General features: G+C 35.5%; 1 protein-coding gene across 3 annotated transcripts in view; it reads left to right on the plus strand.

Moving 5' to 3' along the window:
- The window catches only part of LOC124357735 (insulin-like peptide receptor), a 34,809-nt gene extending 8,848 nt beyond the window's left edge, over positions 1-25,961 (plus strand). Inside the window, exons 1-6 of one of the 3 annotated variants that reach the window (XM_046809750.1) lie at positions 567-750; positions 6,374-6,734; positions 7,840-8,107; positions 15,911-16,074; positions 21,526-21,665; positions 21,756-25,961. In XM_046809750.1, coding sequence (XP_046665706.1) covers positions 6,483-6,734; positions 7,840-8,107; positions 15,911-16,074; positions 21,526-21,665; positions 21,756-24,906 — 3,975 coding nt within the window. In that variant the 5' untranslated portion in view covers positions 567-750; positions 6,374-6,482 and the 3' untranslated portion in view covers positions 24,907-25,961. Of the gene's footprint in view, positions 1-566; positions 757-6,373; positions 6,735-7,839; positions 8,108-15,910; positions 16,075-21,525; positions 21,666-21,755 lie in introns of those variants that run through there. The other 2 variants (XM_046809749.1, XM_046809751.1) reach the window with 2 other exon arrangements.
- The last annotated feature ends 222 nt before the right edge of the window (positions 25,962-26,183 follow it).

Here is a 26,183-nt window from a genome sequence, read left to right on the forward strand (position 1 = left end):
TTGGAACTTATCCCCCTTTCTTAAAAGTCGGAAAAGTTGGATGATCTGTAATTGGGAATTACCGAGCGGTGGTGGATGGTCGGAGGGAATGTACCTAAACTATTGTATTGCACGATAACTCACCTCCAAGCAGCGCCAAGTGTACAATTTCTGGTAACGTAAACTGTCACATTGGCCCTTGTGCACTTTCTTTGCAAATATCTACAGTATATGTCCGCTTTTTCGCATAATTACGTCGGAACATATATGGCACGGTTCAGATACGGTTTTGGCGGGATCCCTCGTACACAGATTTATCCTTTTATAGATTGCTCGGAGAGGCCCCCTTCATTGGTGAACAATTATTAATTATGAATGCCATTCTTTCCCCACCACAAGAGAGTAATGTGCGCCTCTTGAGGAAAAGCTGGAGCTTTACGAGCGTTTGAGAGGAAACGCGTGCATGTGACGAACTGGAAACCAATTCCGAGTGACTAATTGTTATCGAACGATATGAGTTAGATTACACCGGAGAACAGAGAACAGAGGATGAGCGGAGGTGGATCACAAGTGGCGGAGCGGGTGCTGTGGTACTGCGTCCAGTGGTCGGCCACTAGCCAGTCAGTCCGTCTCCAGATCTCAGCCGATGTGATCGCCCCAGCTGAACTGTCGATGTCGATATCGTGTCGCTCGTCCGTGCGGACCAGTTATTATTGCGGACTGTTTACACGTGGTTGGTTTTGTGTAAACAGTGTTTCAGTTCCACAACGTGTATGGGTTGAGTATTTTTACCATCTATTAAAATAGGTTTTACTGTGAAGTTTGTTTTTATATTAATTACTCTTTTAATAAACGTTTGTACAGATTGAATATTAGCACTTATCGTTACAAACTGGTTATTTACATTTTATTTAACTTATTTAAAACTAAATTAATTGACAGTAATGAGTTTTACATTTTCGACAAATAAATATATTTTTAAATATACCTATAATTTACAATTGATAAAAAATAAATATTACACTAACACAGCTTATACGCAAAAACTGCTCATTAAATCTTTTACTACGTTTTAGTTGTTTAATATTTTACAACTTAATTTAAAGTGGTATTAACAAAGGGCTCCCAAGTTTAGAAACAGATTCTTCAAAACAGTGTTGGAATTTATTATTGTAGAGTACGCTATAATTTTTAATAATTTTATTTTTTACGAGGTGAAAAAAGTAAATTTGGGGTATCTAACGTAATTGCGAGCGTAGTAGTCTTTCATGATGGTTCGTGACAGTTACATGGAACGTTTGAAAACCTGTTCATTCCAGATGTTTCGTTGTGGAAGAGAATAAACATTAAAACGGTCAATATTGTTATTGCAATAGTATACAATACTATTATAGTATACCTTTTTCTTGCTTCTTATTGAATTAAATCTTAACAGCCGATTGTATTGACACCCATCTTGAATTAGACACCCATTAGAACAGTTTTTGACCCAAGAAACACATATACATGTACGTCTTTAATTTTGGTCGTAGAATTGTGAAAAATTTCTTAACTTAAATACTAATCAAAATGTTGTTTAAGTCTAATACTCTTCTAGTTCTAGTATTTAAATACTCAAAAATTATATACTTATAACACGAAATAGCGTTTGGATGCTCATAAATAATATATTTAAAACGTATCTCCCATAATAATATTAAAACGTAGAATTATTCTACGTCCAAAAATAAGAGCGTAAAAGTTTAAATTTTAAACTGTTATGGAATAAACTCAAGGTCATTTAATTACAGCCGTTTTATTTCATTTATTTGCGGTGAAGAGTTTATTTCAATGTTTATAATACTATTATTTTCTAGATAATTCATTAAAATTATTGAATTTATCAAAGCACTCATTTACTGTTTAAATAATCAAAATAGTGACGAAGTTTAAATTCACAATGTATTGCAACCACGTTTTCGGTCGTACTGAACATTAAATTAAATTGTAACTAACAATCAAATACTAAACTGTAAATTATTAACATAAGAATTGTTAGGATTAAAATATTCACATATACATAAAATTATAATAATAAATTATTCAGTCTACACGATTTAGTTATTTCGAACTTGCTTCGGAATTTTACACTTTACCAAATTCTTTTTGAAGACATCGATTAATAAATATTTAGATTAACCTGCTCCACCTAACCACCCTAATCAAAACATGAATTTGTTTTAAACGTTGAAAAATATTTTACTGTCTTCTAAGTAGCAGACATTCAAAACGTATGTCTATATTTTAGTTGAATCCAACTCATTATAAAAAAATGTTAGAAAGATTAGCCTTAATAGCAACAAATTAATTGTTTCTCTATTCTCACTTATGAAATAATTAAATAATAAAGATACGCATTTCGTTATTTTTAGCTTAAGATATTTTGTTGAAAAATAGGGTTCCAGCTAAATTCGGCAGTAAATTTCAACAAATTATGAAATATTTTGAAAGTATTTGTGCATTTTGAGACTATTTTTATCATTGCAATTAGCGATTATATATTTTTTATAGAACATGCTTATGGCTCAAGGAGTTATTATTTTCATTTAATACCACAAAACTAAAGTGAGTTAACTGGTTTCAGAATGTTTTTTGTATTTCTTTTTCGAAAATCTGTTTTTTATTCTATTAATTCATCATTCTATAGTATAATTCTTGTTACAGGACCAAAATGTCCTTTCTATCATTGGTAGAATTTTAAATAAAGTTTACCTTCAGTTTCACAGTGTCTTTTATCCGTGTATGGTGGACAAGATTTTGATTGAATAATTGCAATAACAAAATGTTCTCTTGCCAGTGTAATACAATTCCAATATTTCGATTATCCAATATTAGAGATAGCTTAAAATAATGCTATACTATTTCGAAAATAGTATTAGACACATCAAACAAATCTGACGATTTAAATTGTAGTGGCCGTCCTAACGAACATGCAAAGATTACATTCAACGATGGTCTATAAAACAAAACATTTTTATACATAACCATATTTTTTGCTATTCGCTTTTTAATGTTTTCAGTTGGTATTTCAACTTAACAAGGAGAAATGTATATTGTTGTTTTGAATTTTAATATTTATATCAATTAATAACCAAGTAATTATTTTTTGAGAACAATGGTTCTTGTGGGCTTTAAATAAATGAAACTAAAAGTGTCTGATGCCAAAACAAATGAAAAAAATTTAAAAAAAACGTCTTTTGTCCGCTCTGTCATCGCATCCGAATAGCTTTGCCAAATTACTTATTAAACGTAACTTGTAGCAGTTTCAGCTTAAAAAAATAAATATCATGTATATATGGTCAATTACTGCCAATTTAGTTCTATATTAATATAAAACCTACTGTAAAAAATTCTCAGTTCTCAAAAAGTTGACCTGAATGCACCATTAGAAAATCAACTCACGTACGTGCTTGTTCTTAAGGTTATTTCTATGCCTTGATATGAAATAAGTGAGTCTATTCTACCGAAAGTTTTACAGTTGAATACAATCTATAAATTTTAAGTAGGACCTATTTTATCAGTTAGGACCGTGATGCCTCCTTACGTAGATGCATCCCTCGATGGTCTCGGGTAGGTAGGTATCTTACCTCATTGATAACCGATATAATTTTGCAGGCAATCCCTCAATTGTTGTTATAATGTTTCCAGCGTCCAAATTAAAACTTCCATAATGGAAAGAATATGTACAACGTGTTAAATTATTTAATGGGGTTTCAGAACGTGACGACAGCCGAGACGTTCTGAACGGTTAAATTTATATGATCCAACGCGACTTGAGGTTTTTTAGTACTGGCAGTTACTTTTGTACTATAAACAATTTTGGTTTTGAAGAAAGAATTCCAATTAAAAATTAATTTTCGATGCCTCGTTTTAAATCCTCGTCAAAATAAAAATGTTGATGTTAAGGTTCTTCTGTAATCCCTAGACCCTGTAATCCCTAGGGACTTCGGATTGTCACCAATATGCACAATATGCACCGCAGCAAGATCATAATATTTCAAGAACTTCATTGTGTACACAGTAGGGGAAGTGCGCTTAAGTTGCACCTGTGCCTAAAATGCACCTCTGGTGTTTTGGCAAAATGAACAGACATACAGCGCTCCACGAGGGACCAAGGTGAAGATCTAACAGTAAAAAAGTCACGCCACTCACTTGGGTTAATGACGGAGTTGATTGCCGTTCGTATAAAAATCTTTCGTTTATTTCACAGTGCGCGTGTTGTTTTTGGTGATTTTGACTTTACGGTACCACGATCCTGTGAAGGGTGAATAAAATTCTTATTATATCACTATATAGTAGGCAATCTTAGCTTTTAAATGAAACGTAGTTCGATTTAAAATATGCAACCTAACCTGAAACACGAAGTAGTTAGTTTCAGTATGGCGATTTGCCTAAAATGCACCGCACCGGTTTCCCTAAATTGCACCACTTTTTTTACTGGTGCACTTTAGGCTAATATGATATTGTTCATTTCAGATGGCGAATAAAGGCAGAAAATACGGTATATGGAAGGAAGAGGGTATGGAAAAGGCGATTGCGTCATCAAGAACGGTGATACGGGCATTAATGCAGTTGGTCGGGTGTACGGGGTGCCGGAAAAACATTAAAACGTCACCTGGCCGGAACAAATACCTATGCAACTGATTATAAACAGGTGTTCGGTCGTCCCCAAAGACTTGCCAGCTGAGTTGGAAAATGAATTGGTACAGCACGTATTAGATTTAGAGAAAATGTTTCTTGGAATTACCCGAGATTTGAAGAAGTTTGTGTCTCAACTAGCTGAGGCTAATGGTCTACCGCATAGATTCAATATGGAAAACAAAATGGCAGGGGATAAATGGTATTATTCTTTTATTTCGAGGCATTCATAGTTGTCTTTACGAAAACCGGAGGCAACATTAATGGCTAGGGCCAGTGGGTTTATAAAGGAGAAAACGGATATTTTCTATGATACCCTGACAAAAATAGTTGATGAAAACAAGCTGCAAGCCTCTGACATTTTAAATGTCGACGAGACTGCCCTTTCAACCATCCAGAGGCCACGTATGGTTTTGGCTAAAAAAGGCAAACATCAAGTGGGGTCAATGACTAGTGCAGAAAGGGGTACGCTGACAACTGGGATATTTTGTATGAGTGCAGCTGGTGTTTTTGTACCACCAATGCTTGTTTTCAATGGTTTGAGATTCAAACCCGAATGGAAAATAGGAGCTCCTCCTGGGACCACGTTTGACATGACTGAGAGTAGTTGGAGCAATGCTGAGGTATTTTTGAACTGGTTAAAAACCTTTGTGTCTTTTATCAAACCTAGTAAAGATAACAAATGTCTCATTATACTAGAGGGCCATACGTCACATACAAAAAATCTGGAGGTTATAGAATATGCCAGAGGTCATGGGGTCATCTTGTTATACCTACCATCACACACAAGTCATAAGTTGTAAAGATGTGGTATGATAAGAAAACGCAAAATGAAATCCAGTTATTTGAGTTTAAAAGTTATGTTGATTTCAATGTATAACGTAGTAAAAGTATTCTTTTCATGTCCATGATTCATAATAAATGGTTTTTTATGACATTTCGTGGATTTATTCTTCCAAAACATGATTTTAGAAGCGGTGCAATTTAGGCATAATGGAGGTGCATTTTAGGCACATCAAGTGCAATTTAGGAAAAACTTTTTTTGTTTATTTTAGCTCGCAATTTTGTTAAATGGCAACTTATTCCAAAAATAGCCATGAAATCTTCTTTGTATAGCCCTTAATAATAACACTGAAAAAACAAAATATTCAAGAAAATTTTGTCTCCTGAAATATACATGAAAGTGCTTAAGGGGTGCGATATAGGCGCACTTACCTACACACAATTATTCTACCTCAAAAACTGGGTTTCAAATTGATATAAGTGTTCCATCGACCACCAAATCTCGGACTTCATTGTATTTTAGTTTATCGTATCAGTTCGTTATATACAGTTGTTCTAGTTATTATTAATGTACTAATTTATGTTTGTATCATTGATTACGCATCGATATATTTGTTCTTTTAAAATATTAACGTAGAACTTTGCTAAACAAAAAAAAATATATTTCGTAGAACTAGGAAGGACACAACCTGAGAAAATCGGTGTTCACAAAAAAAAAAAACAAATTAAAAAAAAATTGGGGTAGTAATAATTATTTAAGCATTTATAATAACACTAGCATATTATAATTTAAAGGTAGTGTTAAGAGTTATAACAATAACTAATAATATTATGACATAGCCTATTACGAAGAATCGTGACGTTATAGATGAACGCGACGTATTTTTGTTATTTTTATATTGTTTGTGAATGAATTAACTATTATTGTTTACAGGTAAACAACGCTTGAGGCATGACGTCACGGTGATATTTCGATGAAATAAATGGGTATACCGTATTGTGCAACGCTTCGAAAAATTATAGCGAATAAATAAATTAAAACAATGAAAGGCCATATATCTGTGCAACCGATCTTGTTCCTGGTGCTGTTGGCAATGTCAGGAAGGGTGACGAGTGAAAATTCTTCTAAAGTTACGACCCTTTCTCCAACAACAGCTACTGACCTCACCACCAACACTACCACCACCACCACTTCGCCCCTCCACAAAATCTGCTCAGACGACATTGACATCCGCAATCACGTGTCTCTCTTCAGGAAACTGAAGAACTGTGGCGTCGTCGACGGTTATCTCCAGGTACACAATTTATCTTACCTCTAGAAATCTGTTTAAATGTTCATTCATAAACACTTTAATCTTAAACCGCCGCCACTATAGAGTTGATGTAAATATGATCTAGCTTTTCAGGTCGGGTCAGCATGTTTGTATAACCCGGGGGGGGGGGGGGGGCTTTTTCCTTCTCGCTTTTGGAGAACTTAATTCACTAAATTATTCCCCAAGTAACAGCTTTTCTGGTACTTGAGATTAATCTGGAGGAACTGATTAACATCGCAGCCACTATCTCTGCTTATAATAAATTTAAGATTCTGGACACTGGTAGATTAGAGTACGGAATCTCTTTAAACAATAAAATTGTTCTGTATTACAGAGGAAAATTTAATAGTGTATGATATAATTTATGAGCTTTTAAATCACTAAAACTAGTATAATTTTTAATATAAAAAGTTATTAAAACGTTCTGTACTGACATGTGAACAATTTGCAAGTAAAAACGAAATCTGGAGAATACTTCAAACTCGACTGTATCTCTAACAAGCTCGGGAAATAGATTTCTACATATTCAGAACTTAAAATTTCTACTTGACATATTAAACATGTATACGTACTATTTAAACATTTGGGGAAATAAGAATATTTATATATGTAAGTATCATTGAATATACGAAAATTCAATTTCGTTGTCTTTGTTGGAGAATACAATTTACTTATTGGGAATTGCACGTTAATTTAAAGGCATCACTCAAAATTTTTATTTAGATTTTTTGTCCCAAGAGGTATTAAATTGAAATTTTGAAATAGAATAAGCTATCAATGTGAATAAAAGGCATCCTTCAGCTATGATAGGCAAACCATCAAAATATAAAAGTCACGCCGCAAACCTTGAAATCTCCTAAGTTTTATTTTCTTATTTGCAATCTGGAAAATCTCTAATTTTATCGATGTCTCCTATGGATTTGAGTCTAATAACAATTAATTCAATTCAATTAAATAAGTTGATGAAAAAGGCATCAACTAATTTAAAATAGCATAGAACAAACAATGCGTTTAATGCCTATTTAATAATAATTAAAAAAAAAGAAAAACAAAAAACTAACAGAGACATCCTCTCTCTATATTACAGATTGTACTGATTGAACACGCAAACGATACCGACTTCGAAGACCTATCGTTCCCAGACTTGCGTGAGATCACCAAGTATCTGCTCTTCTATCGTGTCTCGGGACTGCGCAGTATTGGAAAACTGTTTCCCAACTTGGCGTTGATCCGTGGCAACGCCCTGTTCGAGGACTACGCCTTCATCATCTTCGATATGTTCCACCTAGAGGAGGTCGGCCTCAGCAGACTCTCAGAGATATCGCGTGGTGCAGTCCGCATCGAGAAGAATCCAAGTGAGTCTACTTGAGTAGCTTAGTTCTTTGGTCGTTCTAAAGGAGTTTTCGTCGTCAGAACCCAAGAGAAACGAGAGTTAGTGTAGAGTGAGGTATCCTTGAAGACATTGGAAGAAACGAGAGATACACGATCTATTACAAGATTTCACGTAACAGGCTTCTCTGAAGTTTAATTTCTTTCGATCATTTTGTTCTTGAGATGTCTTGTGGACAGACAGAAAATCATTTTTACAGCCCCCAGAGAATCAGGAGAAAAATCTTCCAGCCTACTAAGTGATAATAGACTTAAATTACGCTCAGCCAAATCCCATTGACAGAGATGCGTCTTAATCGAACTCGTTGTTGTCAGTGTAGAATTTGAATTTCATACAAAATTTAAGGTTTACAGATGAAATTGTTCTCGAGATATCCTACGGTTAGTTAGGTACAGGCTCAGTCAAATTCTAAAGAGGACTTGTCCATCGTCAAACTCAACGTTTCATAAATAGAAATGACGTTACATCCATAGTGCAAAGCTCAATTCGTTTTTGATATCCAGCGAAGAACAGATAAACAGGTAGATAAAACAAACGGAGAGACCTAAGAGGGGTTTTGGCAAAACACTTACTGATAGCTAAGAAAATAGACAAAATTTAAATTTTATATATCAATTTGTTCTCGAGATATCACCCTCAGCTATGATACGCTAGCGAAACTCATCGGAGACATGCATCATCATCAACCTTTATCTTGTCCATATAAAAATAATCTGATAAACGGAGTACGACCTGATGAATGTATCGAATATCGTACAAACCAATCCACCAAATGTCACGTTAAAATATCATATGACTGCGGTACTGAAGCCTGTAGTATACAACATTGTTTATTCCATGTTTCTTTCGTTGCCATCATGGTTACCCGTAATACCAGTGTAAAAATATTTGCTGACGCTTAGTAAAATTTCATAGAGTGACATATACCGTTATAGAACTCGATGTTCCTAATACAGAAGTGAAGCTTCATGAATAATTTCAACTCTATACATAAATTCGCTTTCGAGATATCGTGCGGACAACAGACAAATACACATACAGAAACAAAATTGTTCCAGACCCTCGAATGATAAGCTTCGATAACGCTCAGCCAATAAGTATTATATTGTGTGATATTATCTCTCTTCTTAGAAGGAAAGGGACACCTCTGAATAGAATAATGTTCCCATGCCATGGTCAGTATCATATCAGACTGCTTTCACTATCTTTTATTTGCTTTGATTAACCACAACAGAATTATTAACTAGAACCGGTTTTAATCAGTTTTAGCATTATAGTAACTTAACCTCAACTTTTTAAAATATTAATAATCGCCCTATGTTTATCAAATACAAAAATCAGTTAATTTTGAGCATTGTACTAATATCAATGTGGAGCTGTTTTCAACGCACCAAGTTTAAAACAAAGCTGTGAGAAAATTTCATTCCTTTAATTACAGGAAATATAAATTAACGAACAGTGTACGAGTATTTACTGAAGTAAATCCCAAATTTTTATCACGGCAGAGAAAGAGATTAATTTAGAATCTCGAGTGGGAGTCGTTTTAACAGGGCAAGGGCAAGTGGAGTAAAGTCAAGAGTGAATGAGTGATACGATGCCCTTACAAGCAATAATGGCTGGGTTCAAGGTCATGACTCATACTGCAGGCTTGTTCTGGACAACATGATGTTCATGTTCGCTAGCGTTATAAATAGTGAAGTGTGTGGACAGTGTGTCTGCTGTGGCTGTCGCTAGCTTCTTCAGCTATAATGACTATTGGATAAATCATGCCTCGTCGTAACGAAGCTAAACTCAAAATTAGTAGAAAAGCATTCGAATAATATTAAAAATAAGTATTCAGTGAAACTAGATCAATGCGAGATTTTAGTTTTCATACGTAAACATAATTATGTAGAACTAAAGAGTATTATGCAACAAAACAAGAATGCTCATAAAGTCATAAACTAAACTCATAAAGTAGAACTATTTATTATTATATACTTTATATTTTATGCAAGCTAATCTCAAAAGTATTAGTATCCTTATTTTCAATATATAATCGCACATAATAGTAAACTAATACCACACTACTTGCACAAAATTTCATTCCATTTTAAAAACTTTTTTGCTACAAGATTCAATATTGTATTGTTTCCAATCTCTACTGTATATCTTGTCAGAAAGAAAGCATTAACAGAGAAGGAGAATACATTATCTTTAAGAACAATTTTGTTTTTTAACCACAAGATATAGGTGCCACTGTACATCGATCTCAAAATATCACGAGTTACGAGTAGCAAGTTCATAGCAAAGTTTAGGCACCTTGGAGCCAATTTGTGCCTAGAGGCCCGCAGTATGTAGGGGCTCGTAACACAATTACAATTACAAAATAATATCACTGGTTATGTTTTACTATCGCAGATTGTGCTTTTTACGTACAATACTTGGTACAAGACCATGATTGTGAATGCATAGAGCTAGTGTATGGGTGACATTTGGGGCAGAGCAGCGTTTGATGTATCTCTCACCGACGCGAGAAGCGGGCGTGAGTGCGAGCAAGGGTTCATGTTGGCACTTGTGCTCGTTTTAGAAGGAAACAGTTTATCAACATGGATACCTTGCGCAGGACATTTATTGAATTTGTTACTACGAGCTGCAGCCGGGCTTTGTCTTAATGCTGTAGGCTTTATCGATTTTATTCGAGGAGATTTTTTCTATATTTCACTGCCTCAACCAACAGATACCAGACTCTAATCGAGTGCTTGTAATGAGTAGGGACAGGGAAAAAACGTTCTTGTACCAAAAAGTACGACAACAACACGATAGTCATGTCAAGCTGATGCTACCAAAACTCTTTTGCGAGGATATCAAGAAAAAAGGCAAGTACGGTGAACATTTCAGAGAACATGGAGGATTCAGGGATATCAAGAGTTACTTAGTAACTATTCTGAGTTTAGTAGAAAAATGAACAAGTTAGAGACAGGACTGTATATACCGTTTTAGGGACGATATTTGCAATGGACGAAGTAAACAAAACTAGTGAATCTTTAAAACCCCTAGAATCGACGTGAACACAGCCGCATCATTGTTGAAATCTTTGAGAAGCCTGATTTAAGGTAAATGGGAAAGTTTCGAGGAGTTTGAGCAGAAAGGCTATGAAATTAGGAGCTAACAGAGAGATCATTGTTTTGAAACATATTAACAGACAAATTAATATTGGAAAATGTGTAGTAATTTACTAGTGGTATTAAATAATCTCTCTGTTACAATCTCAATATTTAAAATAGAAGCAAAACACGTTTTTATCCACATATACAGTATATAGACCATGATATGTCACAAGATAGGGATTGCAATTTTAAAATTTAAAGTTACCCCCCTGTACGCCCCTTTGAAAAAGGGAGGTGAAACGTGTTTATCCAAAAAAAGTATTTTAATAAGTGTGGTGAAGGTTGTACATCGATATCTCAATACGTTTGGAATATATCCAGGTGTATCAGGGCTTAATTTACACCCTGTAGGGGTACGTACAACATAATGTAGTAATATTAGAAGATTAAGTTCATCTAAAATAACTATTATTTATATTAATTGATTAATTTACTTTAGTTAACTGATTGTAAGCCATGTTTTAAATTTTTGTTTGTAATTTATTATTTAGTTACCGAATGAGATATTTCATGTCTCAAGAAAGTCACGAATCTAGTGGAAATATAGTGATAAGTTCAGTCATGTACAATAGCCAATGATCGCCCAGACACATACTCATCCCACCTTCCCAATTGTTCCAATTGTGATCATTTATAGCCGTGGCAAAGGTCTCAATTATTCTAAGTTATGCCGTAGGTGATTGAAGTACGTTGCGTGATTTAGAAGATGAGTATTCAAGGACACGAGACTAAATAGTTACTTTGTCCGTGGATAGTAAATAAAAAAAAACACAAAACACACAATAAAAATATACTCGTGATGGGCAATATCGGTTTTTGTTACACTGCGTTTTGTATATGCTAAGTCAGACTCAGAATGTAGTGAGTACGGAGTTCTTTGAGATCAAAGAAATTCAAAGTAGCTTACTCATTGAATGCAACCACCACATGTATCAATATTGTATTGATACTTCATTCAATACAACTAATTATCCTCGGCTATAATAATGACAGCTATTTCTTGATTCAGAATATCCGTTATAAAGGATATCTGTAATAAAAATACCCAGTTAAGATAAAAATAAAATAGAGCATTTCATCATTTAAAATTATACATACCTGTATATTTCTGATAATGTAGAGTGTAAATAAGGCTTGGTTGATAAACGATTGAATAAAGATAGAAATTCTTCAACTTATAGCTACGTTTATTTAATCTTCCTTATTTGAAAAGGGGTATTGGATAATTTGGAGAATATTTAATTCAGGCTTGTCTAATGATTGATGTGAACAAATGTTTTGTTGTGGAGAGTTTTCAGTGGATGGTTCAGATGAATAAGGGGATCGTCATTCGATTGTGTACTAACCGTGATTGCATTAGCGCAGGAGATAAATCATTCGTACATAAATGTGGTCTACTGAGGCGCGGGGTTCTTATCCTACAGTTTTTCCGGCAGAAGTCGCAGCCATTATGGAGTGTGATCGTGAAAATATTCGCCTGCGGTATAGGAGTAAGACGATCAATATTTTCACGGATAGTCAGGCAGCACTGAAGGTGCTGTGCTCTTGTGTGTTCAAATCCAAACATGTCTGGGATTGCTATCAAGTCGTTTCTTTCCTTACCAGAATCAACAATGTTCCTGGTCATAAGGGAATCTCAACGAATGAAAGAGCTGATACCCTGGCCAACCAGGCTCACTAGGTGTGAATCCTTAGGGGCTACCTCGAAATGGGTTCGCGCTGAGCATGACATAAGGTGGAGGCTGCTCCATCCGGGTATGAGAATGAACAGAATGGTACTACAGTCGTCTTCCTCCACTGGTGGCGTCTGACCTGTCACTAAGTAGATCGATGTCTTCTCGGGTTACAGGTCTGATTACGGGACATGGTCGCCTGAGAAAGCATCTTCACAGGGTCGGCATCCTTTGGGAGGATCCGCTCTATAGAATGTGTGATGAACAGGAGGAAACTGCTAAACACCTGCCCTTTGATTGTTCTTTAATAGCAAGGGAGCTGTATGCCGTCTTTGGTAGTTTGGACAAGGGTGGTGAATTTCCCCAGGAGGACCTGACAGGTTATTTTCGGCGGTTTGTGAAACTGTTAAAAACCGTAGACTGGTAGGCCTCATGGTGTGTTTCCAAGGTGTGCAAAAAGCCCTTGAGGCTAAGTGCATGGCAATGGCTTCCCCATAGAAGAAGAATATTAAGAAAAGGCTCAGCGGATTTTTTCAAGTAGTTCTGAGCTCCGAGTCTAGGGTTCTGCCACGTAACTTTGATTGTAACCTTTCAAATATGTACTAGCTGAGCTACTTCAGCCTCTCACTCACAGATGGCGGCTGAGCGCTCATTTTCCGTGCCTCAATTTAAAGCATTGGATGAGTTATCTCTTGTGTAACTATACAATCAAAGGCACTATATTTACCACTTCTATGGTTGAAATATGTTTACTCGATGTTTGCGATAGTGTTATCACTTTCTAGTTATTCCTTTTTTCAAAAGTAACTGATCGTTGTCTTCTTTCGAGAGTTCATGCAGTATCATAGTCTTGTCTGTGAACAAACTGTTTTATGGTGCAGTTGGAATTTTTTAAATTTCAGAGTCACATCCCTTTACAAAAATTTCCTTGACATAGAAATGTGGAAAATGTTTTTTGACCATTCCACGAGGATGACAATATCCTACTAATATTTAAGGATATTAGGCATTTTTGTAACGAAGCCCAAGGAAATAATGCTGGAGATAAAAATGTTGTTTTTGTGAAGGATGTTTATTAATAATTATAATTTCTGGAAATTAATGTTAATAAAATATAATTTTAGAAAGTTAAATATTTTGTAATAAAATATTTCGTAAGTAAATTAAATATTTTAATAATAACACAAGTCATTTTCCTCCTGTCATTTTTCATTCATATACTGACAAAATTCATATTATCTTTGGGCCTGATTATAAGATGATCTTAATATTAATTTCAAAGTCTACAACTCCCCGTGAAATGATAAAAATATACTTTCTTCTCATAATGGAAGGTATCTTAATTTTTTAAACTGAATAGAAACAACATAACCGTCCTAGCTAAACACCAATACCATGTTAAAAATGTCTTCTAGTAAGGTAACTGAATCAAAAGTCTTCTACACTCATGTTTTGAAATTCCGCCAATGCTTGAGAATCACCTTTTATATAGGCTGTCTGTTCCTGGAAGTGGTCAAGAATAAAATCAACGTTAATTTTAAATATATTTCTTGTCATGTTAAATAGCCAACTCTCTGTCTAAATATAGTCTCATTTAATTTTTAAGTTATACCAAATGCTGTGATACAAGGTGGTTAAATTAGTTGATTGCTTGCAGCGGGATATGTACCTTATGAAGAGGCCTTTACTTTACTTTCAATTTACTCATTAAAGGACATATGACACCATTACTCAAAACAACATTGCAAATACTTACTGAGGTAAATAACAAAAGTTCTTGTCAATGAAAATGAATCCATATGTAGGCCCTACTATAATCACTATACAGCCTTGTCTCCTGCAGTATTTTTTAGGTCTACTAAACAACATATTTACTGGTCCAACAAACCGCAGTACAATATTAAGAAACCATAAAAGCGTCAAGAATCACACAATAAACAAACTGACACGTAAGCTTTACGAGAAACGCTTGCAAGCCGTGTCCTCCAACACTTGTTCGGTGCCCCCTCCTCTCAGTTGAGAACTGCTTATTTAAAGTATTACCCCCCATTAGCGACTTAATAGCAATAATGTTACAGCTTTTCAGATCATACACCACTGTAACATTCGATATATCCATTAACTTAAGTACTATATGGTTCACTTCTAACCCGTTTGTATGATTTTCGAATTGAAGGGTTTTAAAGATTTCAAAAATAAAATATGAGCTTCTATCGGTGTGAATGTGACATTTTGGTCCAAAATAGGTCACACAGTTTTCATGTCACAGTTATTGTTGTCATGCAGGTTATGGATAAGCGAGAATTCATCAATAACAATTTGTTAGTAAATATTTAACTTTGGAATTTGTTGGCAAAAAGGCCTTGTTTTATGTTCAGTCCATCAAATGGAATTGATGTAGGGCTGGAAGGATGAAAGCTATTCTCGGGTTCTGCAAAATGCCCCCTTCCCCTTCAACTAACATAGAACGCTACAACCAAAACAGAACCTTATCCATGGCATGTTTACGTAGCGAGACTTTAATTCACGATGCAATTGGATATTTCATGTTAGTGTATCTTATCCCAAATATAAACTTAACAAATAAAAACAATAACTGTTATTTTGCAATTAAGTAGAAAGAACTTTATTTCCAAAAGTTTACATAAGTTCACATAAATCTGAAAACTTGGCTTTGTACAAACTAGACTGGTGCTTTTTCAACTAGAGAAGTTTATTTATTTTTCAGTGTATATTCTTAATATTGTTATCAATAATAATGAACTTTTCCCCCACTCAACACTATTAATACTTTTATACTCATATAACGTGAAGTATTCTCAATTCAACAATCTTGAGGGATCTTGACTCAGAAATACAATATATTAGTTTTAAAAAATTCAATTTTTAAACATTACATTCTAGTTATGTTACTACCAGTGCCGTATCATAGTTGTGTTTTGACAGATCTGTGTTTCTTGGATACAATAAACTGGCAGCTGATAGCCAAATGGGATTTGGAAAAGAACTACGTCTCTACCCGTCAGCAACCGGCGGATTGCCCCACCTCTACTGTCTGCCGCCAGGCTGGCTGTCCTCTGGATTTATGCTGGAACAGTGACTTTTGTCAGGTACCGTATTTACCTTCTACAAAATACGTAAGGCCAAAACGATAACTATGTTCATTTCGGGGATAAAACCGTTCGAGCAGTGCTCTGGGCTGGAGCAATGGTGGGAACGGTACTCAATCACGTCTTGATCCTAAGTTAGAATTAGATAAGAACGTAAACTCTTACAGTCCGAATCTAGCAGAATGTCGGAACTCAGCGTTTTGCATGATTAAAGATTCGACAGGGTCTCCATGGAATCGTTGCGTTGTTCGTCCGTTTATATGTGAGATAACTCTTGATATAAAGATATTTGAAACTTTGTACATGGAGTCCTCTATTCTACTGAAGAACCCTATTTATTTTTAGATCAAAAGTTTAAAGGACAGTCTGTGTCTGTCCGTCTGCGCGATAAGTCTTGATAGAAATATCCTTGAAACCATGTACATGGGGTGCTCTTGTTCCACGGAAGAACCCTATTTATTTTTAGATCAAAAGTTTAAAGGACAATCTGTGTCTGTCCGTCTGCGCGATAAGTCTTGATAGAAATATCCTTGAAACCATGTACATGGGGTGCTCTTGTTCCACGGAAGAACCCTATTTATTTTTAGATCAAAAGTTTTAAAGGACAATCTGTGTATGTCCGTCTGCGCGATAAGTCTTGATAGAAATATCCTTGAAACCATGTACATGGGGTGCTCTTGTTCCACGGAAGTACCCTATTTATTTTTTAGATCAAAAGTTTAAAGGACAATCTGTGTCTGTCCGTCTGCACGATAAGTCTTGATAGAAATATCCTTGAAACCATGTACATGGGGTGCTCTTGTTCCACGGAAGAACCCTATTTTATTTTTAGATCAAAATTTTAAAGGACAATCTGTGTCTGTCCGTCTGCGCGATAAGTCTTGATAGAAATATCCTTGAAACCATGTACATGGGGTGCTCTTGTTCCACGGAATAACCCTATTTATTTTTTGATCAAAAGTTTAAAGGTCAATCTGTGTCTGTCCGTCTGCGCGATAAATCTTGATAGAAAAAATCCTTGAAACCATGTACATGGGGTGCTCTTGTTCCACGGAAGAACCCTATTTATTTTTAGATCAAAATTTCAAAGGACAATCTGTGTCTGTCCGTCTGCGCGATAAGTCTTGATAGAAAATATCCTTGAAACCATGTATATGGGGTGCTCTTGTTCCACGGAAGAACCCTATTTATTTTTAGATCAAAATTTCAAAGGACAATCTGTGTCTGTCCGTCTACGCGATAAGTCTTGGTAGAAATATCCTTGAAAAACCATGTACATGGGGTGCTCTTGTTCCACGGAAGAACCCTATTTATTTTTAGATCAAAATTTTAAAGGTCAATCTGTGTCTGTCCGTCTGCGCGATAAGTCTTGATAGAAATATCCTTGAAACCATGTACATGGGGTGCTCTTGTTCCACGGAAGAACCCTATTTATTTTTAGATCAAAATTTTAAAGGACAGTCTGTGTCTGTCCATCTGCGCGATAAGTCTTGATAGAAATATCCTTGAAACCATGTACATGGGGTGCTCTTGTTCCACGGAAGAACCCTATTTATTTTTAGATCAAAAGTTTTAAAGGACAACCTGTGGTCTGTCCGTCTGCGCGATAAGTCTTGATATAAAGATCCTTGAAACCATGTACATGGGGTGCTCTTGTTCCACGGAAGAACCCTATTTATGTTTAGATCAACAGTTTAAAGGTCAATCTGTGTCTGTCCGTCTGCGCGATAAGTCTTGAAACTTTGTACATGGAGGCCTCTATTCTACTGAAGAACCCTATTTATTTTTAGATCAAAAGTTTAAAGGACAACCTGTGTCTGTCCGTCTGCGCGATAAGTCTTGATAGAAAAATCCTTGAAACCATGTACATGGGGTGCTCTTGTTCCACGGAATAACCCTATTTATTTTTAGATCAACAATTTCAAAGGACAATCTGTGTCTGTCCGTCTACGCGATAAGTCTTGGTAGAAATACCCTTGACACCATGTACATGGGGTACTCTTGTTCCACGGAAGAACCCTATTTATTTTTAGATCAAATTTTAAAGGACAGTCTGTGTCTGTCCGTCTGCGCGATAAGTCTTGATATAAAATCCTTGAAACCATGTACATGGGGTACTCTTGTTCCACGGAAAGAACTCTATTTATTTTTAGATCAAAATTTTTAAAGGTCAATCTGTGTCTGTCCGTCTGCGCGATAAGTCTTGATAGAAAGAGTCTTGAAACTTTGTACATGGAGGCCTCTATTTCTACTGAAGAACTCTATTTATTTTTAGATCAAAAGTTTAAAGGACAACCTGTGTCTGTCCGTCTGCGCGATAAGTCTTGATAGAAATATCCTTGAAACCATGTACATGGGGGTGCTCTATGTTCCACGGAATAACCCTATTTATTTTTAGATCAAAAGTTTAAAGGTCAATCTGTGTCTGTCCGTCTGCGCGATAAGTCTTGATATAAATATCCTTGAAACCATGTACATGGGGTGCTCTTGTTCCACGGAAGACCCTATTTATTTTTAGATCAAAAGTTTAAAGGACAATCTGTGTCTGTCCGTCTGCGCGATAAGTCTTGATATAAAGATCCTTGAAACCATGTATATGGGGTGCTCTTGTTTCCACGGAAGATCCCTATTTATTTTTAGATCAAAATTTAAAGGACAATCTGTGTCTGTCCGTCTGCGCGATAAGTCTTGGTAGAAATATCCTTGAAAACCATGTACATGGGGTGCTCTTGTTCCACGGGAAGAACCCTATTTATTTTTAGATCAAATTTTAAAGGTCAATCTGTGACTGTCCGTCTGCGCGATAAGTCTTGATATAAAGATCCTTGAAACCATGTACATGGGGTGCTCTTGTTCCACGGAAGAACCCTATTTATTTTTAGATCAAAATTTTAAAGGACAGTCTGTGTCTGTCCGTCTGCGCGATAAGTCTTGATATAAAGATATCCTTGAAACCATGTACATGGGGTGCTCTTGTTCCACGGAAGAACCCTATTTATTTTTAGATCAAAATTTTCAAAGGACAATCTGTGTCTGTCCGTCTGCACGATGTCTTGATAGAAATATCCTTGAAACCATGTATATGGGGTGCTCTTGTTCCACGGAAGAACCCTATTTATTTTTAGATCAAAATTTCAAAGGACAATCTGTGTCTGTCCGTCTGCGCGATAAGTCTTGATAGAAATATCCGAAATAGTCTTGAAACTTTGTACATGGAGGCCTATTCTGACTGAAATGTACAAGGCCTCTATTCTACTGAAGAACCCTATTTATTTTTAGATCAAAATTGCAAAAGGACAGTCTGTGTCTGCCTGTCTGCGCGATAAGTCTTGATATAAAGATCCTTGAAACTTTGTACATGGACCTATTATTTGGATGGCTCTAATATTCAATATAAGATTTTTGGATAGCTATTTAATTGAATTAATGTAATTCACTTTTAATTTAATGTTTAACAAATTATACCAACATTAGTGTTAGGTTATGTATGTTTCAAATAATGGTTTATATGGACTTACTGAACAATATTAGTATCTTGGGTTATCTTGCTCTTGAATATTATAGTGCTTCGGTTAGATAAGATTTATTCTTTGTTTGTGAATTAGTAATTTGTTTAGCAATTAACCTGAGGGACTGTTTTCTGCTTGGCTGGGTGTCAGTAAAGACTGTCATTGAAGGGTCTTGAAAAAACTTAATTTCTGTCAATCTGTCTGTCCACACAATGTGTCGAGAACGAACTGACAGACCTAAACTTTTTGCATAAGCTATATAACCAACATCAAGTGGTGATGATGCATGTCACTCCGTACGATTTGGCTGAGCGTTAGCTAACATTTTTGCATTGGTCTTATGGGTATCCTTGATGGTGACGAGAAAGTCACAAAATAAATTTGTAAACAAACTGAGAACAATCATGACATTTTAATGTAACAGTAACACATTTCCAAATGCAATGAACTATAAACTTAAGATAAGTTTAAGATTTTGCATGCAATCTTATCAAAGCCTGTTCGTGACAAGTAGCGTATCGTAATATCTGCCTTGTTTTAGAAAACTTAACACACTCAAAAATGGCAAATTATTTCGGTTAATATCTTATATAACCTTTAATAAGAACCCAACATGGCTTTCTTGACATCATCGCTGTGCAATAACTCTTGACAGAACGGTCTTAGAAACTTGGTACATACGAGTATAGGTTCCTCTTTGTCCAAAGAAGGTCATTATTGGTTTGGGGGTCAAAGGGAAGTCCGTCTGTCTGTTTGCCTGTCCATGCGATAACTCTTGATAGAAAGGTCATAGAAACTTGGTACTAAGGTTCCTCTTGGTGAAAAGAGAACCCTACTGTTTTTGGGATCAACATTTTAAAGAGCAATTCATCTGTCTGTCTGTTCATCTGTGCGATAACTCTTGATAGAAACGTTAAAGAGATATAAAAATTGGTATGATTTTATCACCATCTAAGAAAGAACTCTATTGATTTTAGTGCCTAAAGATCAAATGAAGTCTGTCTGTACTCATTCGTTCTGTTCATACTTTCTTTTGAATACTTCGATACTCTGTTATATCAGTTAATTATTATTTTAAGTTGAAGCATATTGTAACAGATGTATCACAATAGCCTCTTTAAGGTAAAATTACTTATAACGATTTTCTTGAATACCAAATTTATACTTAGGCAGACAATGTTAAGAATAGTTTAACATTACCGTACTTGGATATTAATTAAAACTTTTTTAATATGTTTAGAAAAGTATTATTTGAATGGCAGATTGATCCGGGTTAGGTTTTGAATACTGTACGTAATTCAGGAAAGGTCACACCAAAAATGTTCAACAGCTGAGATATTCATGCTAAGGTGATGCCATGTCTAAAAACTGCACACCCCCGATGTGTGATGGAATATTTGTATTGAAAGTAATTTAATCACAATAATGTATGATACTTAAAACAATATGCTTGAATGTCTTGTAACACTAACATCCTTAACACCATATGGAATAAGTACCCCTCAGTGCTCTGACGTCATGCTTAGGGGATTCTTATTCAGCACATGAACTTTGGCAGGTATTGAGTTAGTACCCGGCATTTCAAGGAAATAGGCTCACTCCACACAGATCAATCCGAGCACTCAATTTTTCTATACCTCAATTTATAGCATTGGAAGAGTTATCCTTTGTGTAACTAATATAATCAAAGAAGCTATACAAAATAGAAGCTAAATTAGACATGTCTCTTTAGCACACAAAGCACAAACAAAACAATTGTGCCCCTGATGTAGAATTACAATTTTGTATGGCTGGTCTTCTTCAATGGGATTTGTGTAAAAGAATTTTGTTTTTTGTGGTTTTCTTATTTTGCACATATTGTAACCGACTGATTTTCTTTCACTGTCCAAACTTATTAATTTCAATAACTAAGATGTACTTTAAAGCTGATCTGTTGTTCCAGATCCCGAATAATAACACCTATAATAACTGTGACTCCCAGTGCCTGGGGGGCTGCTATGGTCCTGGTCCCAAGGCTTGTCATTCCTGTCGCAACTACCTCACACTTGGCAATGAGTGCGTTCAAACCTGTCCGAACAATACGTAAGTTGTCATTCTATAAACAACATTTTCCCATTGAAATCTATCTACAAGTAGTAATGAGGTTTTGTAACAATTCTAATCTCTTTGCAGGTATCTCCTCCTGAACCGCCGATGTGTCAGTAAGGAGTATTGCTTTAAATTGAAAGACAGCAGTAATGAACTCACAAAGAACCTTCACTATGTGATATTCAATGGTTCCTGTATTGCAAATTGCCCCCCTGCCTATGAAATGACAACTGACAAGGAAAGCTGTAAAAAATGTCCAGAAGGTAAATGTAAAAAGACCTGTCCAGGATTCAATATTGTCAGCATCAGTGGAGCACAGAACCTTAGAGGCTGTACTTTCATTAATGGCTCATTAGAAATCTCTATTAGAAAGGGAAAACATCAAACAATAGCGCATGAGCTGGAGGAAAGTTTTAAGTTGATAGAGGGAATCAGAGGGTGTTTGAAAGTATCCAGAAGTTTTCCTTTAGTGAATCTTAAGTTTTTAAGAAGTTTAGAGACTATTCATGGAGAAACAGACTTATTGGAAAACGGCAAATATTCTTTGATCATCTTAGATAATCAAAATCTACAGGAATTATGGGACATAAAAAGTACGTTCAGAATTAAGAACGGTAGACTGTTTTTTCATTATAACCCAAAATTGTGCCACCATTATATTGAAACACTGATTGCTCGATCAAATGTTACAAATATCACCAGTTATGAAATCGACCAAGAGTCGAATGGAGATAAGTTTGCTTGCAATACAACCCGAGTGGACTTGATATTTACTGAAATAACTTCAAAATCCGTTTTGATCAATATCGTATTGCCTAATTCAACAATTCCTCGACCCAGCCTGCACCGATTTGCTGTGCATTTCACTGAATCAGAAAGCACAAATTTGACAGTGTTCCAGGAGGAACCCAATGAGTGTGTAGAAAGTAGGTGGAGAGTTCGAGATATTATACTGGAATCTGGACAATACATATCTACTATACAGACTCATCTGCAGCCATATACTCAATATGCCTTCTATGTAAAAACTTACTCGGTTCATAGCACTATGGGAGAGAGCCCCATCTACTATGTTCGCACCAGGCCCTCCAAGCCATCTGAAATGACACTGACTCTTGCATACTCCAATGAGAGTTCCACCATCGTTCTACAGTGGGAACCGCCTCGACATCCCAATGGTCTCCTCTCAGATTATATAGTGACAGGCTTCTTGCAGAAAGATGACCGAGCACTGTTGGACCAGCGAGACTACTGCAAGCACCCTCTGGAAGAAGAACCTCCAGAAGATCTGCCACTAGACATCCTTACAAATATAGAGAATGAAACAGAGAGTTGCTGCTACAAGAACCAGATAACCTACAGACCCAAGGGCGAGTTTGGTACTTTATGTGATAATTCCAGACAGGGACTTCTACCCATAGATTTATCTCAGGAGGACAGTAGCATCACCTGTAATAAATATTTTTACGAAAGTATCTATGAAAGTTCTTTGATTATGGACAACCCTAAGACACTAAAGAATGATACGAGTACAGCTGCAAAGAATAAATTTCAAAAAAGGGACAAATCCACTAAAAGCCAAGTACATGCGGAAGAAGACAAACTAAAAACGGCTGGTAAACAGTTTCCAAATGCTCACTGGAAAGAGGATTTAAGTTTTAGTGAGATGGCAAGGAATGACTCAAATGGTTATGTAATCAATAACCTTCATCATTTTTCTAAGTATACTGTGATGGTAAGAGTTTGTAGAGAAAGATTCATGGATGAAAAGATTGATTATGAGAACAGATGCAGTAAGCATGAAATAGTAACCGTTCGCACACTCAAGAAAGATGACGCCGACATAATTGACAGCAATGGAATAAGTCATGAAGTAACAAATGAGGATGGCAACATAGTTATGATCTCATGGGAAGAACCTGAAGATCCAAATGGAATAATTGTATCATTTCAAATAGAACATAGGCGAAGTGACTTACAGAATGCCAAAGCAATTACTGAATGTCTAACTCATGAAAATTATATTAAAAATGGTAAAAAATACTATCTAAGGGGTCTACATCCAGGAAAGTATGTTTATAGATTGAGAACAGTGTCTCTAGCTGGTCCTGGCACATTTACTGATCTATTTGAGTTTGAAATAGAATCAAGTAAACATGGTTACTATTACACTTTAATAATTTTAATTACAGTTGTAATTTTATTAGCAGGAACCGGTGGTTTCTATTACATAATGGTTAGAAAACAACCAACAATGGATTTGGACAAATTATTGGCATCTGCTGGTTCTGAGCACACCTTATCGTCACCACCAGACGTAGAGGACTCTTGGGAAATTGAAAGAGAAAATATTCAGATCGTCAAAGAGATTGGAAAAGGATCATTTGGGAAGGTTTATGAAGGTGTTCTTCATCCAGAAAAGGTACCTTGTGCTGTAAAAACTGTGACTGATACTGATCATACTTCAGCTTTCTGGAACGAGATTACAGTAATGAAGCGAGCGGCAGGAGTTCCCCACATTGTACAGCTACTGGGGATAATTTCCCGGGCCAGTCCTCCAGTCGTTGTGATGGAACTTCTGGCTCTGGGCGACCTTAAGTCCTTTCTCAGGTCTACCAGAGCAGCACCACCTTTGAAACCCACTCTTTTGCGGATGGCTGCACAAGTCGCTGACGCAATGGTTTTCATGGAGATGAATAGATTTGTGCATCGTGACTTAGCCGCAAGGAATTGCATGGTGCACGAGGATCATACAGTGAAAGTTGGTGATTTTGGTCTGACCAGGGACGTGTATACAACTGACTATTATAAAAAAAGTGACAATGAACTGCTACCAATACGATGGATGGCACCTGAGAGTTTACGAGATGGCGTGTTCACAAGTCGGTCGGATGTTTGGAGCTACGGGGTGGTATTATGGGAGATAGCCACCCTAGCCGAGCAGCCGTACCAGGGCATGAGCAATGAACAAGTTCTGATAGACGTTATTGACGGAAAAACACTAGTCCCCCCCGAGTCCTGCTCACAATTGTTTAAGACGACAATGACTCTCTGCTGGAGCAAGAACCCTGCTCTCCGGCCGAGCTTCCGTCGGGTGATGACAAAGTTAGAAAAAAACATTGATGCAATGTTCAAGTGTACATCATACTATCATACAACCGTCGTTGCTGGTGAGAGTAGTGATGATATAATAGTCTGTGAATCTGATGAGCCACAAGTGTCACTTATATTTTGACTTTTTATTTTGTTCCAACAAATTGTGCCTCGGAATGTTGCCAGGGAAGAAGTAAACAAGTTGATAAAGTACTTGCAAGCATTTTCAGGCTGTTGGTTGACTGTTTAAAACATCTGAGTCGGCAACAATAGCTTTTCAATGTGAAAACATTGACAATTAACAGAGAGAATAAAAGACTGATGCGCTAGTTCATAGCAAAAACTATTCTTTTAACTTTTAAAATTTTATACTATCTAGATCAATTAATGACAATTACATTACATTGTAAACAAAATATAGACTAGTACAAAGAAATCTATCTGCCAAAACAACAGATATTTAATGCTTTACATTTCTTGAGTTCTTGTCTATTAAATTTCATAAAATTTCCCGCATTTTAGTAAATAGACAGTTGCTTTGAAATTTAAACCATTTAACATTTACATTTCAGTTAGAAACATTTAAGATAAGTAATTTGATCTTTATGGGAAGAAGACAACTATTCAAGTAATTTATAATTCAGAATTTATAAGTTTTTTTCTTCATTCAATGGTAACCTTGGATCTTAAGAAATAAAATAATTTGAAATATTTAAGAGATTAATTTGTTTTCATGAAAGATTTTTGTAAAAATGTGCAATAGACACATTGATATAAGTATTATTATTATTAAGTATTAATGATAGATTGAAATGAACAGTACTGCAATTTTATTGGCTATTGGAATCATAATTTAATTTTTTCTTAAAGTTTGTTTAATACACCTGAGAATGATTGCATAGCAAATTAGAAACAAATATACAGGCAGGAACTACTCAGAAATATTTTTTAACGATAAAACATTAATTTTAGAATTCTCAACAATAAGAGCTTAGCTGTATCAACCTCAATCATTCTACTTTAATAGTTTACAACCACACGTAAACATAATGTATAATTAAGTGCCTTTGTAGCTGTGAATACAATTTGATACAGTAATCAGTTTCAACTTATATATTGTCTTATTTATGTTTGTTAATAAATATCTGTATGAATATGTAATTTTCACTTGTTAAAAAAATTAAATTATGAATTTTACATTTTGTTTTAATCTTATTATTCTTATTGTTCTGTTTTATATCACAATAGCATCAGATAAAATTTTGGTGTTTTTTCAAGTAACTAGTGTATGCTCACTCAACTTCTAAAGTAATTACATGTGTGTGTGGAATATATTTGACCAGGCCTTCAGAAAAACAGCTAAAGTTAAGAACATAATTTTAAATGAACTAATGAAGAGAATTGCCTCACTTAGTAAAA

Source organism: Homalodisca vitripennis, chromosome 3 (genome assembly GCF_021130785.1).
Source record: "Homalodisca vitripennis isolate AUS2020 chromosome 3, UT_GWSS_2.1, whole genome shotgun sequence".
NCBI lineage: Eukaryota > Metazoa > Arthropoda > Insecta > Hemiptera > Cicadellidae > Homalodisca > Homalodisca vitripennis.